Raw genomic sequence first — 15,208 nt, 5'->3', positions numbered from 1 at the left:
GTACTGGTTTAGTACCAGTTCACAGTACTCATCCCTTGTAAGGCTGGTAAAGATAAAACATAAATCAATTAATCGATATTAAGAATTGAACTAATTCGAAATGTATTAATTGATAATTAATTCGATTGTCTAGAAATGGTGGCAACTGTACCTCATTTGACATTGTTTTGTTTGTTTGTTGAATAAGGACAGAGAAAAAAAAGATAAATGAAAATGAAATGTGCATTTTGTATCTTAGTTAAGGAAAGTGCACAAAATTTACAAACCTGGAACAAAGTATATGTAGAATGTAGTTAGAGCTGCAAAGGTTCATTGATTAGCGGTCTAAAATTGGTGTGAGTAATTTCATCTTTGATTCCAGTATCTTAAATGTAAATGTTTTTTCTCTGGCTGTAAACTGAATATCTTTGGGTTGTAGACAAAACAAGGCATTTGAGGATGTCACCTTAAGCTTCAGGAAACACTAACATTTTTCACTCTCTCCTGACATTTTATACCAAACAACTAATTGATTAATGGAGAAAATAATAGATTAATTGATAATGAAAAAAAGGTCAACTTAACAATAATAGGCCAACAATAATTATTAGTTGCAGTTCTAAATGTATTGTCTGTTTGGTTACTATGAAACCAAAGTAACAGGGTGCCTTTGTTTAAAAATGAGATCTAGGATTCAAACAATAAAAAGGAATATTTTAACCTCCATCATTCACCGCATACTGTAAGATTTCCACCTAATAGCATTTGTTCTTCAATTGAAACTTAATCTGAGTAAATGGTGCTTAAATGTTTAAATCACATTTACAGGCTGTCAACTGATGTGATGTTCTTCACATGGTCACCCTTTGTTTGAATGAAAATAAATTGATGGCAAATGAGAAAGGATTCTGCAAAACGGTGTTGTGGCTAAGACCTATTGGATCGTAGCTCCCCCAAGTGGCCGTTTTGGGCAACTAACGGAGGCTTGAAGCCAGTGTGGAAAAGCACACACACCACAGGAGCTCTGATACTTCTTATAGGGACGAGTGAAATAAAATGATTTCCAGTAAATTGTCTGGGATTGCTGCCGAGAAAGAGGTCACTGTTACATATCACGGAAGAGGCAGTCGAGGTTCGCCTCTCCAGCAGGCATAAGAAGAGAGCGACGGAGCCAGCAGACACTTCCCATACATCATCATCCTCATCATCATTATCATCATTAACATAATCATCATAATCATCAAGTGGAGGAGATTGCTGTGGTATTTGACCTACAGGAGCTCAAATACTGAGTAGTGTGCACGCAGCATATGTACAGGAATTAACACAAAGATGGTGTAAAAAATCAGGTCTGGGAGAATAATTTTAGATTCTACTTTGTTTTATTTTAGTCAACCTCGCAGCCCCGGTGGATGCAGCTTGCCTTTTAGTTCCAACTGTGTTTTGAGTGTTTTAATTTGCAGAAATATTCCCTTCAATGTCTAGAAAAATAAAATTTTGATACACAACTTTCTATGGGTGTGTCTGGGGAAGATGAAGATGGTAGCAATAAGTAAAAAAAACAAGAAGATGGTAAATCTTTGTTTGTGATATGGGAAGAGAAAAAAAATTATAAAAAATCTGAATTCACTTCATTACTGTATATTGAATACAGGCACAAAATAATGAAAGATATATTGAGAGTTTAAAAGCAAATAACTCCACTACAAGGACAAGTCCTACATTCAAAGTCTTACTTAAAAACAAGCAGAATTATGATGAGTAAAATGAACTTAAAATAACAAAAATGTATTCAAAGTGACGTGTTGTAAGTCCACCATATATGTTTTATTTAAACTCTCAAGCTTGTGGAATGTGTGTGTGTGTGTGTGTGTGTGTGTGTGTGTGTGTGTGTGTGTGTGTGTGTGTGTGTGTGTGTGTGTGTGCGTGCTGGGGGGGGGGCTACTGTACCTAACTCTGTCATCAGGGCAAAGTGGTATTAGATATTAAATTTCTTCAAAAATATTGCTCATTACCTTCCAGGTTTATCAAATCAAATCAACCACGTTGAGTGTGAGTTGTTTTTTGGCAATTTGTGTATCTTATTAGAGAACAAGGTTAGGCAATCAAATTCAAATATGATGATGTCCTAAGTGAAACATTGCGATGAACAACAATATCGTTGCTGTATTTCTGTTCCATGCTTCAGCAATATAGCTAAAAATCATTTTTATGTTTGGGCCTAGATTAAAACGTGCTTTCATTGGACAGTAAATAGTATAATTAAATAAGCTTTTAGTAAATCACGTCTAAATAGCTATAATAATAATTAGAATGATAAGCCCTTCATTTTTGTGCTCTCTGGCTACCACTCCTTTTTCATCAGCTCTGAGGTGCTATGTTTAAATAAATAAATTAATCTTACTGGCTTTTTACTCACAAAGTTTTTAATGCACTTTCATAACAAGATTTTACTCTGCAAATGGAAAATCTACCTACATTTGGGGTCTTTCATATCACGATCTTATGATGGTAGAGGGCTAAGTGGTCGATGGCTGTGAGGCATTACAATGAACGATGGCATCGTCCATCAGCCCAACACTATTAGAGAAACTGCACCACTAAAGGACATCAACCAAGCTGGAGCCTGTGTTATTACCAATGTTGTACATATATTTCACATATCTCTAAATAAAGGTTTGTTTAATTATATTACCACAATCAAACTGACACCAGGACAACGTGGGGACAGATAGTTGAATAGCATAGAGTACTGGCTGATTTTTGTGTCTGAAGCTGCCATATAGTGCTGAGTACTTGGTGGAAACTTGGAAGCAAGCAACACAATCCACAGACGGTGGAAGATGAGAGGTGGAGGTCTGTAGGACATCAAATTGTTGCACCAAGAATTTGCACTTATTTACACTTTTTCACACACAACTATTAACAGCCTTGCCAACTGGTCAGCTCTATTCAAACACTTAAAACTTAAATAAATCTAATCTATGTTACTCTCTCCACAGCATGTCACTCAAGGTTTAGCTTAGGCTTGATTTTACGCTAACTGAGAAGGTCTTTTTTTTTTAACATGGTGATTTCTAGTGAAATGCATACAGACCTGACAACCTTGTAGGATACAGCAGACCAGCAGAGGGCAATGCACACAGCAGTTATCATGGAGGGGCTATAAAGCTAAAGTTTAAGCTGTTAGATTTGAATTGATTATGCATTTTTATTGAAAAGATTGTGCTGTCTTAACTGATTTAAATGCCAAAACTGGGGGTGTTATCACAGTTTCAAATAACCTGACTTATGAATTGCTTGATCTGAGTGAGGACTTGACTTATACCTGTAACTCAACTTGATTTGATTAAAACTTTACCACAGTAACTTGCAATATCAATCCATGCCATCATCTTTAAGATAAGCCTTTAACTTGAAATTCCCATAGCATACCTGTTTTGTTTTTTTTGTTTGTTTTTTGTTTGTTTTTTGTTTTTGAGTTGACATAAATATAACTGATTGTGTTAAATGGACACATCATATTGTGTGATACTGGTTGCAGGCCCCTGAATTGAAATCAAAATCGTATTGTGGCAGACTTTGTGATATCAGCAAATATCAAATTGTTGTCCAAAGAACTGATATAATATCCCATCGTGAAGAAGACTGTGATTTACACTCCTAGTAACCTGGGACTTGCTTGAGACTTGAAGGCTATGACTTGAGACTTGTACATGTGTCACCTACTCTCATGCAAAATACTAATCTTGAGATTAGCTAGTGACTAAAGCAGCCAGACAAGTGCAGAGAAGTAAAAAATACAATATTTGCCACTGAGATGTTGCGGAATAGAAAGTAGCATAGAATGGAAATACTCGGGTTAAATACAAGTACCTTGAATTTGTACTTAAGTACAGTCTTTGAGTAAATGTGCTTCTACTGTTCACATGTACTGTACCTGTGCAGACGTCATGCTGTCCGTGGTGCTGAAACAATGACGTATCAGGGTGCTGCTCATCACGCATCCTCTCCTCTGCCGCTGCTGCCATTTTTGTGCTACTGGCTAACTTGCTAAGCGAGGGGTCTCCATCAGAGGGAGGCGGAGAAGACTGCAGGCAGCAGAGAGAGGCAGTCATTTAAGAGGTTGATCCTTCCCTGGAGACTCGGGGAGCTCTTCTACACAGGAAACATTTATTATAGAAAGGCTGCACAATGTCCGACTTTGACAGCAACCCGTTTGCAGACCCGGACTTCAGCAATCCCTTTCAGGTAGCGTTAGCTAACTTAGCTAGCTAGCCAGCTAACGTACGCTTCGAATCCCAGTGAGGCCAGGCATACCTTAGCATCCCTGCAGGCTGTCTTAGCTAGTAGCTTGACAGCTAGCTAGTGGTTTTCCTTGCTATACTGCTAGGTAATCATCATGCACACATTACATGGCTGTTCAGCTTGTAAAAAAAAAGCTATGAAGGAGCGTGTAGCACATAAGCTAGCTGCTGAGGAATGGTATAATAACGGCTATGCCAACTCAGAACAAAGGCACATGATGTTAGCTAGCTAGCTGTGCCCACCGCCTGTAAACATTTGCTGGCACTTGCTAGCTTGGTAAACAGCTAACCGGTTGGTTAGTGTCAGTTAGGTACATTGTGTGCCTACAATTATTCCCAAATGTCATATTTGCTCTGGGATTTAGGATTAAGAGATTTAACCGTCCCGTTTTATTTTGTCATAGCATTACTCCGACATAAACTTAACTTTGCGTTAATTTAATACACTGCATGGGTAGACATCGCAGACAGTGTTGATAGTAATATTGTCTTGAAACACTGACTCCATTTTCATCTTATTATGGAGTGACTGCTCTAGTAAAACATCCTAAAGTCTGATAGATGACACACATTAGTGTACGTTAGTATTCTATTTAGCTTCTTTTTTTTACAGGCCAGATGCAGGCAGCATGTTGTTTATTTGTTACAGCTGTATACAGTAGATCCTCCCTTGCTAGCTATCCTACCTTTTCCATAGACAAGGGGCTGCCAACAGTCTGCAGGGATTCATGCCATTTGAACCAGATGAATACCTTCTTAGGTGATTTAACTGTTGAGCCCCACCCCTGGAAGGTGTGTTTATCAGTGGGTGGAGTCTTGGTTGAAATGAAAACCTGCAAACTGTTGGCTTTTCATTTGCACAGGATGGGCCAGCATGGATTGATATAATCAGTGGACCTATTCCAGTTCCCTCTGCGCCTAACCTCTTTTATAGTGTTTCAAAAGGCCACTTTGAACATGGTAACATGAACATTTTTATTGTTTTGTATGCACATAGGCCCATCATAATAGTTTCATCATCAACTTATTGTTCAATATATGGACAAGAACTCAAATTTTTGCTGACCTCGATATTGCGTGCTGTGTTTACACACGTGTTTGTTTACACAAGAATAAAATCTTTATTTGTACAGCACTTATCAAAAAGTTACAAAATGCAAGCAAAGACCACAAACAATACATAAAAACATAGCAATTAAAGCATTAAACAAAACACATTAAAACAAATTAAAAACCCATAAACAGAATGAAAACTAGAATCAGAGTAAATCAAGGAAGGCAGTACGATTAAATGTCACCAACCAGGGTTCAGAATGAAATATTCTGTCCACTGGTCAAATTACTAGGTAATGTTTAAATTTTATCAGCAACTCAATAGATTACCATTGTTTCTTGGGGGTTTTTTTGGCTTGTGTGTGAAGCAAGTCAACCAGCCACTTGCATATTCTAGCAGAATTTGGCTAGTGACAGGTGCTAATTTTGGTCCCTGTCACCAATATTTTAGCCAACATTCTGCCAGAATAAACAGCAGGATTTTCTTAACCATTATAAAAATTTGACACATCACCAAATTAATTTTTATTATGTTTTCTGTATTTAGGGTATTTTAATATTATTTTCACATGCAATGTTCACTGTCTTAATATTCTTCAAGAATTCAAAGTTCATTGCCTTTAGCTGCACATGCCTTGTTATGCTATTAGACTACATTATCATTATATAAATGGCATATAATGGTCTTAAAATGACATTAATGTAAAGTCAAGGAAGGTGAGTTTTTATTTATACACCCCAATATCAAAAATTCCGATTTGCCTCAGGAGGCTTTATAATCCATACAGTGTGCAACTCCCCCTGTCCTGTAGACCCTTGAAGGAGTACAGAAAAACTTCCCCCCAAAAAAACTTTTAACAGGGGGAAAAAAAATGGAAAAAACAGCAAGAGGAGCCACGCATAATATTGTTCATCGCAGTTATTTCTGTGACAATTTATCCTCCAACAAAAGTACTTATTGTATCAAGCATATCTGTGCATCCTCTTCTCTGGTTCTATCCCACCTGTTGTCAACACTTCAATAATGGCAATTAATAGGCATTGTAAATGTGTGGTGTTTTTGTGCTTGTAGTGCTTATCCCCTGAAACCCTTCTTGGTCCTCTCTGTCCCATAGGATCCTTCGGTGACGCAGGTGACCCAGTCTGCCCCTCCTGGTGGTCTGGAGGAGTATAACCCTTTCACAGACGCCAGAACGGTCAGCTTAACTACCATCACTATTGATGATGAGTGTGTGCATGCATGGGTTTGTGTGCTTTTGAGTCAGTGACCTCATTTTATCCACCACCCTCTTTCTCTCTCTTCCTCCACCTCTCAGTCACAGAGGATTTAACTGGCAAAATATGACCATGGCCTAATTACAGCTTTGATTCATTGTCTTTTGATTGCACAAATATTAACAGAGCAGGTCTTTGCTGGCTTACAGGCGGGCCCTGGAAATGCCCCCAAATCTACTCCTGCCCCGTCCCAGAACACACAACCTGCCATCATGAAGCCCACAGAAGAGCCACCGGCGTACTCACAGCAACAGACTCAGGTATTACAAGCAGAAACATGTTAATATATATTTAAATGGATAGTTTGGACTATTTGATGTGAAGCTGTATGAGGTATTATCCATACTCAGTGTACTAGCTACCACTGATGGCTGTTGACCCCAGTTTTGACAGGCAGAGAGGAGTAATGCCATGGAATCTAAGCAATGTACTGCTGTGAACAGGGTCAGCAGCAATAGCTATTTTAGCTGCTGAAAAAAGGTCCACCTAAAAAAAAAATATCAGTTTAAGTGTGCTCTATATTTAGAAAATTTTCACCACTTTACTTTGCTGTCACACAGCCACTTCTGATGGTAAACAACTATTATGTAAGCCCAATACCACTCTGTCCAAACCAACCAAACTCCACCGGTGAAATCAGTCACTCTACCTTGCAGAAGATGGGAGTTTCTAGTCTACTGGTGCCTTAATCTGTCTAAATTTGTTTGTGTTATTGTGTGATTTCTGTGAATCCAAGCTAACCTTTTAAAACACCAAAGTTACACAATAACAGTAAACAGTAACAGTAACTCTCTTCTTATGCAAGGTAAAATTCTTTTCTTGGTTTGGAGAGAGTGAAATTTGGCATTTATCTGTGGTTCCTAGTCAGAAAATCCTAAAAATAGTATGAATATAGCATACATTTACACTGGCACATATTTTCTTTTAGGTGGCTCTTTTTTCAAGTGGTTAAAATAAGTTTGGTGAGTACTTTATCCACAGTGGTACATTGCAAAGCTTCCTACACCGGTAGTACTGTTGCTTCCCCAGACTGGGGGCGTGCTGACCGCCATCTACTGTAGGTAATACACTGACTGTGGTTAAACACCAACCCCACTTCAAATAATCTGAACTATCTCTTTAATCATGTGTAGTTTTTGGCTTAGATGAAGTCAGTCTTCAGCCTAATCTGAAGACACAGATTCTTAACATTTTTACAAAGACACTGTCTGTCTTTGCTTCTGGTTCACATTTCCTCTTGTCCTTCATATATTCATCTGTTTTCTGATGGCCCAACAGCGGCGTAATGAGGTACTGTCTTTCATCTGATGGTTTCTGTGCCCCTGTCCCTCTGTCACTGTCTTGAAAAGTGTGAATTCATTTAATGCCCTTACCCCACTTATAGCTTTCCTCTTGCAGTGCAGTTTTTAGACCTAGTTTAATACTAACTAAAGAAGACAAGTGAGTGAACAACAGTAGCTGATTGCTTGTCCACTTGTAACCCCCTTCTCCCCCTCTCAAACTAACACACCAAAGCTTACCTGAGTGGAAAAATACCTTCATTACTTAGCTGATTGGATATAATAACTCCTGTCAGATGTTGGGTATTGAATTTTAAGAGCATTTTTGTGTCTTTGTTAGGACCAAGCGCGTGCTCAGGCTGAGTTGTTGAGAAGGCAGGAGGAGTTGGAGAAGAAAGCAGCAGAACTCGATCGTCGGGAGCGAGAGTTACAGTCCCACGGAGCCGCGGGAGGTCAGTCAGTCCATCTCTCACTCACTTTATTCACTCACTTACCTCATTACCCTCAGAGTCTGAATGGTTCTTCCTGGTCAAAGCTGGATTTATGATGGTATTGATAAGGAAATTGATGCATTACCATGGCAACAATATAATTTGGTCCAACATTGCATTTGTGATGAACGTTATAACACTTTGAGTCACATATTACATGCACATGCATTCTTTGGAAGCACTGATATACTGGGTGCTTTCAAGTATCTTATTTCATTAAAGTAATTGAATTTTCTGCAAAATATGTGTGCCATAAATGTTAGGGCTTCTAGCCTCTTAGACACTCAGCAATTATGAAACAAATGATCTCCCAGCAGAGAACAGGCAAGTTGTGCTGCAAGAAACTAAAAGCTGTGATACAGTGGTGCAGTGTGGCTCACATTATCAAAAAGCATCTAGAAACTGGGATGTGCTCTGATTGCAAAATGTATGGGGATGGAATTAATAAGATTTTATTGATACCTCTGCCTTTATTGATTCTGCTTATGGGTCTGATTCTTTATAGACTTCCGTATTGTCTGTCATCATCTAAAATGGATGAAATGAGAATATTTGTGCAACATTTGTTTTCACTTATGTTTTCTTGGAAAAAAAAACTGCTAATCTGGCCTGCATGGTACTAATGCTAGTATAACATAGAATGTTTACCTTCAGTAACAAATACTCTGCTTGGGTAAGAAGCAGTGGCACTTTAAATACCTGAAACTTAAAGGAGATAACTGTAATTTGTTCACTGTAATAAATCATAAAACCCTAATAAGACCCCACAAATTATCCAGTCACAAACATTTCTCAATTCACTTACACTTATACTTTGCTCACATTTACTTATTTTTAGGTATATATTAGTGCTAGATAGATATCGGTTGGCAGATGTTATCAGCCAATATCGGCCTATCACAGCTACGTCATTCTTAATTAATATTGGCGTATATGTTGTCTAATATTTTTTTGTCAGAATATAAGGCAGATTCTTTTAATTCTTCTTCTTTCTTCTTCCTTTTTAGTTTCAGTGGTAGCATTTTATGTATATTAGATCCTGTTTTTTATATTTCACAAATGTTTCATAACCACATTTGGGGGATCACTGCAATATTGGCCAATATTTCATTATCAGAATTTTTTAAATCCCTATCGTTTTCGGCACCAGCCTCAGTATATATAGATCCCATGGACTGTGATTTGACCAAAAACTCGAGAACACTGGGTATTAACATTTGTTGATCTGTCAGTGTACTGAACTTGTTCTTGTGGTCCTGTTGTTGCAGGTAACTTGAAAACTCTAATCATCCAGACACTTGTTTGCTTTGTCCACACAGGGCGTAAGAACAACTGGCCCCCACTGCCAGAGAAGTTCCCTGTTGGTCCATGTTTCTACCATGACATTGCAGTGGACATTCCTATAGAGTTCCAAAAGACCGTCAAGATCATGTACAACCTTTGGATGTGTAAGTGGATCATGTCTGACACACCTCAAAACAGGCAATATTGCCTTCTATACCACTGAACCGGTGACATTACAAAACAAAGAGATTTTTGTTTATTTTGCTGAGAATAAATTACTCTGTTCTAGTATTCAAGTGACACTAAAGGTCTCAATTTTGTTGTTGCTCTACCAGTTCATGCAGGCACTCTCTTTGTGAACATGTTTGGCTGCCTGGCCTGGTTCTGTGTGGATGCAACTCGTGGTGTAGATTTCGGCCTAGCCATGCTTTGGTTTCTGCTGTTTACCCCCTGTTCTTTCGTCTGCTGGTACAGACCACTTTATGGGGCTTTCAGGTAAGCAAATATACATGGAAAAATACATGGTATTAGTAGAAATTGTCAAAAGAAGCAGAAACATGTCTCTGTGGACAACCATTATGTGGTGATAAAAAAGGCAGTTTGAAATTAGTAAAGAGGTGGGCAGTCGACTTTGAAAATGTTATTTCTTGGGGTAGTAGAAGCTCATTATTTATCCTCCTCTTCTTTTCTGATGCTACATTTACTAATTCCAAATAATTTGTTGCTGTACGGGAAGAGAGTAAAAGGTAAAGACATGGATAAAAACAGACTTTCTCTAACTGTGGAAAGTAGAGAGGAATTAATGTTACGTAGAGGTTTAATATCAGTGACAAAGTTGAGAATGTTTTATTGCCTCTCACTACCGCCTTCTGTGTCTCCACTGCAGGAGTGACAGTTCATTCCGCTTCTTTGTCTTCTTCTTCGTCTATATCTGTCAGTTTGGGGTTCATGTCCTACAAACTATTGGCATCACGAGCTGGGGAACGTGGTGAGTATTTTGTGGTTTTATCGTTGAGTGAGTGAGTGTGAGCACATGCTGAAGTTCACTCACATTGTTTTATTTTGTTTTTCCAGCGGTTGGATCGCAGCTTTGACTGGTCTGAACACCAGTATCCCAGTGGGCATCATCATGTTACTGATCGCAGCTCTGTTCACTGCACTGTCTGTGGGCTCGCTCATTATGTTTAAAAAGGTAACACAATCGCAAAGAAGTTCAACATGTCAGTATGTGTTTAATAGACACCTGAGATCTAAGAAACCAAGTGGTAACTGCAAGCCATTTCATTATGAGGGATGGGTATCGAGAGCTGGTACTGAATTGGTACTGTTTGGTGGCTGATAAGTGCTGAAATATTAATAAGCTTTTAGACGAACAGTGCTGCTATCGGTTTTTATGTAATGTTGATTTGCTGACGTAGCAGGCATTTAAATCGGTAACTAAGTTTTCATAGAATAATACCTGGGCATTGTGCAGAGCAGCTCTATAATACATAATATATTAACATTTAATAATAATAATAATAATAATAATGCATTTTATTTATAGGCGCCTTTCTTGACACTCAAGGTCACCTTACATCATCAACATAAAAGCAGACACAATATTAAAGAGACAAAAAATAAAATACAGTTTAAAATTAGACAATGCTGATAAGAGTATCTATACTGATATCAGTATCAATAAAATAATAACAGAGACAGCCGATGAAAATAAGGCTAAAAATGGAGCAGATTATTAACACTACCAATAAATGTTTTAGTGTGTAATACTGGAGTGTAGTCAGATGTGCTCTGACATAGTGCCAGTGACAGCGATTGGTTAAAATGAATCTTTCAGTCCTTCAGTAGATTTAATCACTTTTATCACTTGGCTTGATTCCAGCTTTTTTTTTCTCTGCTCTTTCCAGGTGCACGCGCTGTATCGTACCACTGGTGCTAGCTTCGAGAAAGCTCAGCAGGAATTCGCAACTGGAGTCATGTCCAACAAGACCGTTCAGACTGCGGCCGCCAACGCTGCAGCCAATGCTGCATCCAATGCTGCTCGCGGGGCCTTCAAATCTCAGCCATAAACTGACACACTCAAACATGCACACATGGTCACACATACAAGCATACACACACACACACACTCACGCACTCAAAAGTTGGAGGTGCACAACTCTAGTTCTGCAGGGGCTCAATCAAATTGATTCTATTTATGAATGTTGTTATGCTAAGATCGCCCTGCACACTTTGCCAAAAAAATTGCAAAGAGTCAGAGACCAGAAATCATAGATAAATTTCAGATGAAGTGACCAGAGTTGTCCACCTTCACTTCAAATCAAGTTTCAGTAAAAACTCTCCTACATCCTTCCTGTCTGCTTCTCAGTCAGATGACTGTCTGCTCACATCCCCTGAAACATCCACCAAGTGACTCAAGGTGTGCTCTCTCTGAGTGTGTGGGATCTCATGTCACTGCTTCGCTTTCCCTGTTCCTCTGTCACCGTGAGGTGACCATAGGTCAGTCAGAGGTCCCAGTTCTAGCATACCTTATTTTTGTCATGGTGATGACCTCCAAACAGCTTCCTGCCTTGGTTACTACAGTGTAGAGTCATGACAAGTGATAATCTGATCATGGTGTTTTGCACATAGTTCTGTTTTCTTGGTCACATACTGAAAGTACAGTGTATGTTTGAATGGCTGGGCCTGTGTGTGAATGTGGACTTCACTTTAAAAAATTGTGGCTCTGACTTGTTTTGGTTTTTTTGGGGGTTTTTTTATAATCCAGTGCTTGGTCATTGAGATCTGAAAGGTGAATTGTACCTTGTCCTATATTTGTGCTTCTATTCTGAGACTCTTAACGAAAACCATCCTGGTAATAATCCATATAAATAGAAATATGCCGGTATGTTCTTATTTAAGGACCTGCCCGCCCGCAGCCCCCAGCAGTGTTCCAGTGACACCTGTCAGAACAGTTATTCCCACTTTGTGTGCTACTTTGATTGGCAAAGTGGGCTGGGTCAGCATCTCTGTGGCTTCCTAAGATCTGACAGCATGATAACGACGTGCATGTTTCGCACACTCAAGGTAGCTCTTTATTTTGGCGTTCTGTCTACCACCAGCCCTCTTCTTTTCTCTGGCTACGGGTGGTAGCTGGTTTAGGGGGAATGTCTGCCTTCTTAATTTCCCCTCGGTTTCTGTGATAAGTGAGCTGTAAAGTTATTGCATGTCCCAGTGGCTGTTTGACTGATTGATGATGTTTGGATGTATTTGTGAAGATGCACTGAACACCTCGTAGGTCACCAGTTCTCACCACAAACCTAAAGGAGGTTCAGTCAGATGCTTTCGTGGCCTGGTGCACTAAAAGGGGAGAGAATATGAGAATTATTCACATTTTTCCTTTATGTATGTATGGCATTAACAGACTACTATGTGGCTCTCCCTCTCAGTTGTTTTTGTAGCCCCTCACACTTGGTCAAAAACTAACGCTGCTATGAATCTTGAGAGCCGCTTGGTAGTGGCTTCCTGCTGAGAGAGAACTGAGAGAAGTGAGCTGCCTTTTCTCACAGACGGTGACCTGGATGGTGATAAAACTATGTTTTTTTCATGAGATTAACCTGCACACATAAAATAGTAACAGCATTAATACTGTGTATATGTACACTACATAGACTAACAGTCCGTTTGCATTTTTACAAACAAAAAGAGTCAGTCCAGTGATTTTTTTTCCTCTGTCAGTATTTGATTACTGGCCTCAGACATTTCACAGCCAAGATCAACATTATTGGACTTGATACACACTTAGATACATTAATTTATATACGATAATAACAGTGTTATTCAGCACTAAGTTGTACAGACTACTGTCACTGGAGTGAAATGTGGACGTGTCATGCTTTAGCACCTCTCATAGTGGTGGTGAGTGTGTAAAGATGTGCATGATATATGAGTGATGACTGATACTGCTGTTATTATTACAAATGTCTGGACGAAATACTCCTTTGAGAATATGAAGGTCAATATAAAATTAGTCACAAAATTCTAAGCCTACATCTTGGCAGTATTGTTTTTGTTTGGAAGTATTTTGTTTTAAATTCATTGCACATTTCTTGTTTTACGTTGAGCTTAGTGCAAACGACAAACATGTTTTTATTTATGGTGTAATTTAAGGTGTTTGCATTTCAACCTTTGTTTGGTTTGATTTCATATTATGTATTATGTTTGTGTGGTTTTGTAATGACATGATCATAGCATCAGCTAGATTTAAAAGTGTTTAATGACTTCGCAACTTGACCCTGCAGCAAGAGGTGTGCTTGTGTGGATGAGGATGAGTGTATGATGGGTATGAAAGGAAGAAGAAAAATCTCCCTCAAGTGTTATTCTATGTCCTGAAAAGCTGTGAGAAATCTACCAAATGTCCATATAGATTTGTTTTTAAATCTTGGTTTGTGATGTGTTCCCTTGCCATGTTTTACTTTAAGATATCACATTACTTTTCTTTGCTCCAGACACCCACATGATTCACATACATCTATAGTTTTAAATAGCTGTAATACGAAGCCATGCCACAATGGGTAATTTCTCGATGTATTTGGCGAGCTGGTCTGCAGTACAGAACAACGTGTCTGTAAGTTTGCTGACACAAATCCGTTTTTGACCTGTGACCATGTTATTTCACTGAATCAGAGAAGAAGAAACTCATTCAAAAGGGACACTTGTATATTTTGTAAAGTTGAAAATTTGATCCCCATTATCAATCACATGTAAAAAGAAAACGTAATGCACTCTTGTCTGGCCTTTGTTGCATGTGAAATAGTTTGAGTTTTGTATATTTATGGTATTAACATTAAATAAAATTTGAAAGAAACATTTGTGGATTTTCAGAAAACCATCATGCAGTTATACGTAACTTTGATCTACTTCTTAAATTTAATCCTACCAACTGGGAAATCACAGACCACAGAGGTTTGATTTTTGTCATATCTGCAGGTGTTTTATTCTATAATCACAAATTTGACTTTGACTTTGTCAATCAATTCGTTCCTGTTGACTTCATATTGTTGGTATTTCTCTCTACTTAAATTAGTTATTTTTAAAAATACCAGAGTATCGGGGGTAGCACTGCAATGATTAGTTGTCAACTATTAAATTAATTGCCAACTTTCTGGATAATTGATCATTTTAAGTTATTTTTTAAGAAAAAATTGCCAAATTCTGTGAAGCTTCTCAAATGTGAATATTTTCTGGTAAAGTTTGACATTTCTACTTAACACCTAATTTTTAACTAGATATTTCAGATCAGCAGTAAGTCAGTGGTTTCCTGCGTTTTCCATTTAAAAATTAACCAAAGTCGACTCATTTCCCCTGAACACAGGGTGTGTTATGAAGGAGCTCATCTTCATTGGTTAAACTCTAAGATTCAAACAATCAGTTAGCTAAATTGCCAAAGTTGACAGTAGTTAATAATAAAAAAATTCTAAAATTTCTTCTGCCCCTCAGGTGGGATGCACTGCTACGAGCTAATCTTCTGCAATATCTACTTTCCATCTGTAGGTGTCAG

At 38.3% G+C, this 15,208-nt stretch overlaps 2 protein-coding genes across 3 annotated transcripts in view; one reads left to right on the top strand and one right to left on the bottom strand.

The window, feature by feature from the left end:
• The window catches only part of LOC146320292 (corticotropin-releasing factor-binding protein-like), a 118,132-nt gene extending 114,076 nt beyond the window's left edge, over nt 1-4,056 (bottom strand). The window contains exon 1 of the mRNA XM_084728511.1: nt 3,920-4,056. The gene's annotated coding sequence lies outside the window, so the exon portion shown is untranslated. The remainder of the gene's footprint in view (nt 1-3,919) is intronic.
• Nucleotides 4,057-4,089: 33 nt separating this feature from the next.
• Nucleotides 4,090-14,515, top strand: LOC146320291 (secretory carrier-associated membrane protein 1-like). Of its 2 annotated transcripts, XM_084728509.1 has the most exons (10): nt 4,090-4,230; nt 6,455-6,535; nt 6,764-6,874; nt 7,893-7,904; nt 8,235-8,346; nt 9,705-9,833; nt 10,005-10,164; nt 10,556-10,657; nt 10,744-10,861; nt 11,577-14,515. In XM_084728509.1, the coding sequence occupies exons 1-10, from the start codon at nt 4,174-4,176 to the stop codon at nt 11,736-11,738; spliced, it is 1,044 nt and encodes a 347-aa protein (XP_084584635.1). In that variant the 5' UTR covers nt 4,090-4,173; the 3' UTR covers nt 11,739-14,515. The 2 variants fall into 2 exon arrangements, with proteins under 2 accessions (XP_084584635.1, XP_084584636.1); XM_084728510.1 differs by lacking the exon at nt 7,893-7,904.
• Nucleotides 14,516-15,208: the final 693 nt, after the last annotated feature.

Source organism: Lutjanus erythropterus, chromosome 10 (genome assembly GCF_056507025.1).
Source record: "Lutjanus erythropterus isolate fLutEry1 chromosome 10, fLutEry1.hap2, whole genome shotgun sequence".
NCBI classification, from domain to species: domain Eukaryota; kingdom Metazoa; phylum Chordata; class Actinopteri; order Lutjaniformes; family Lutjanidae; genus Lutjanus; species Lutjanus erythropterus.
The sequence above is the reverse complement of the archived record's forward strand: the minus strand, read 5'-3'. Positions and strand labels throughout refer to the sequence as shown.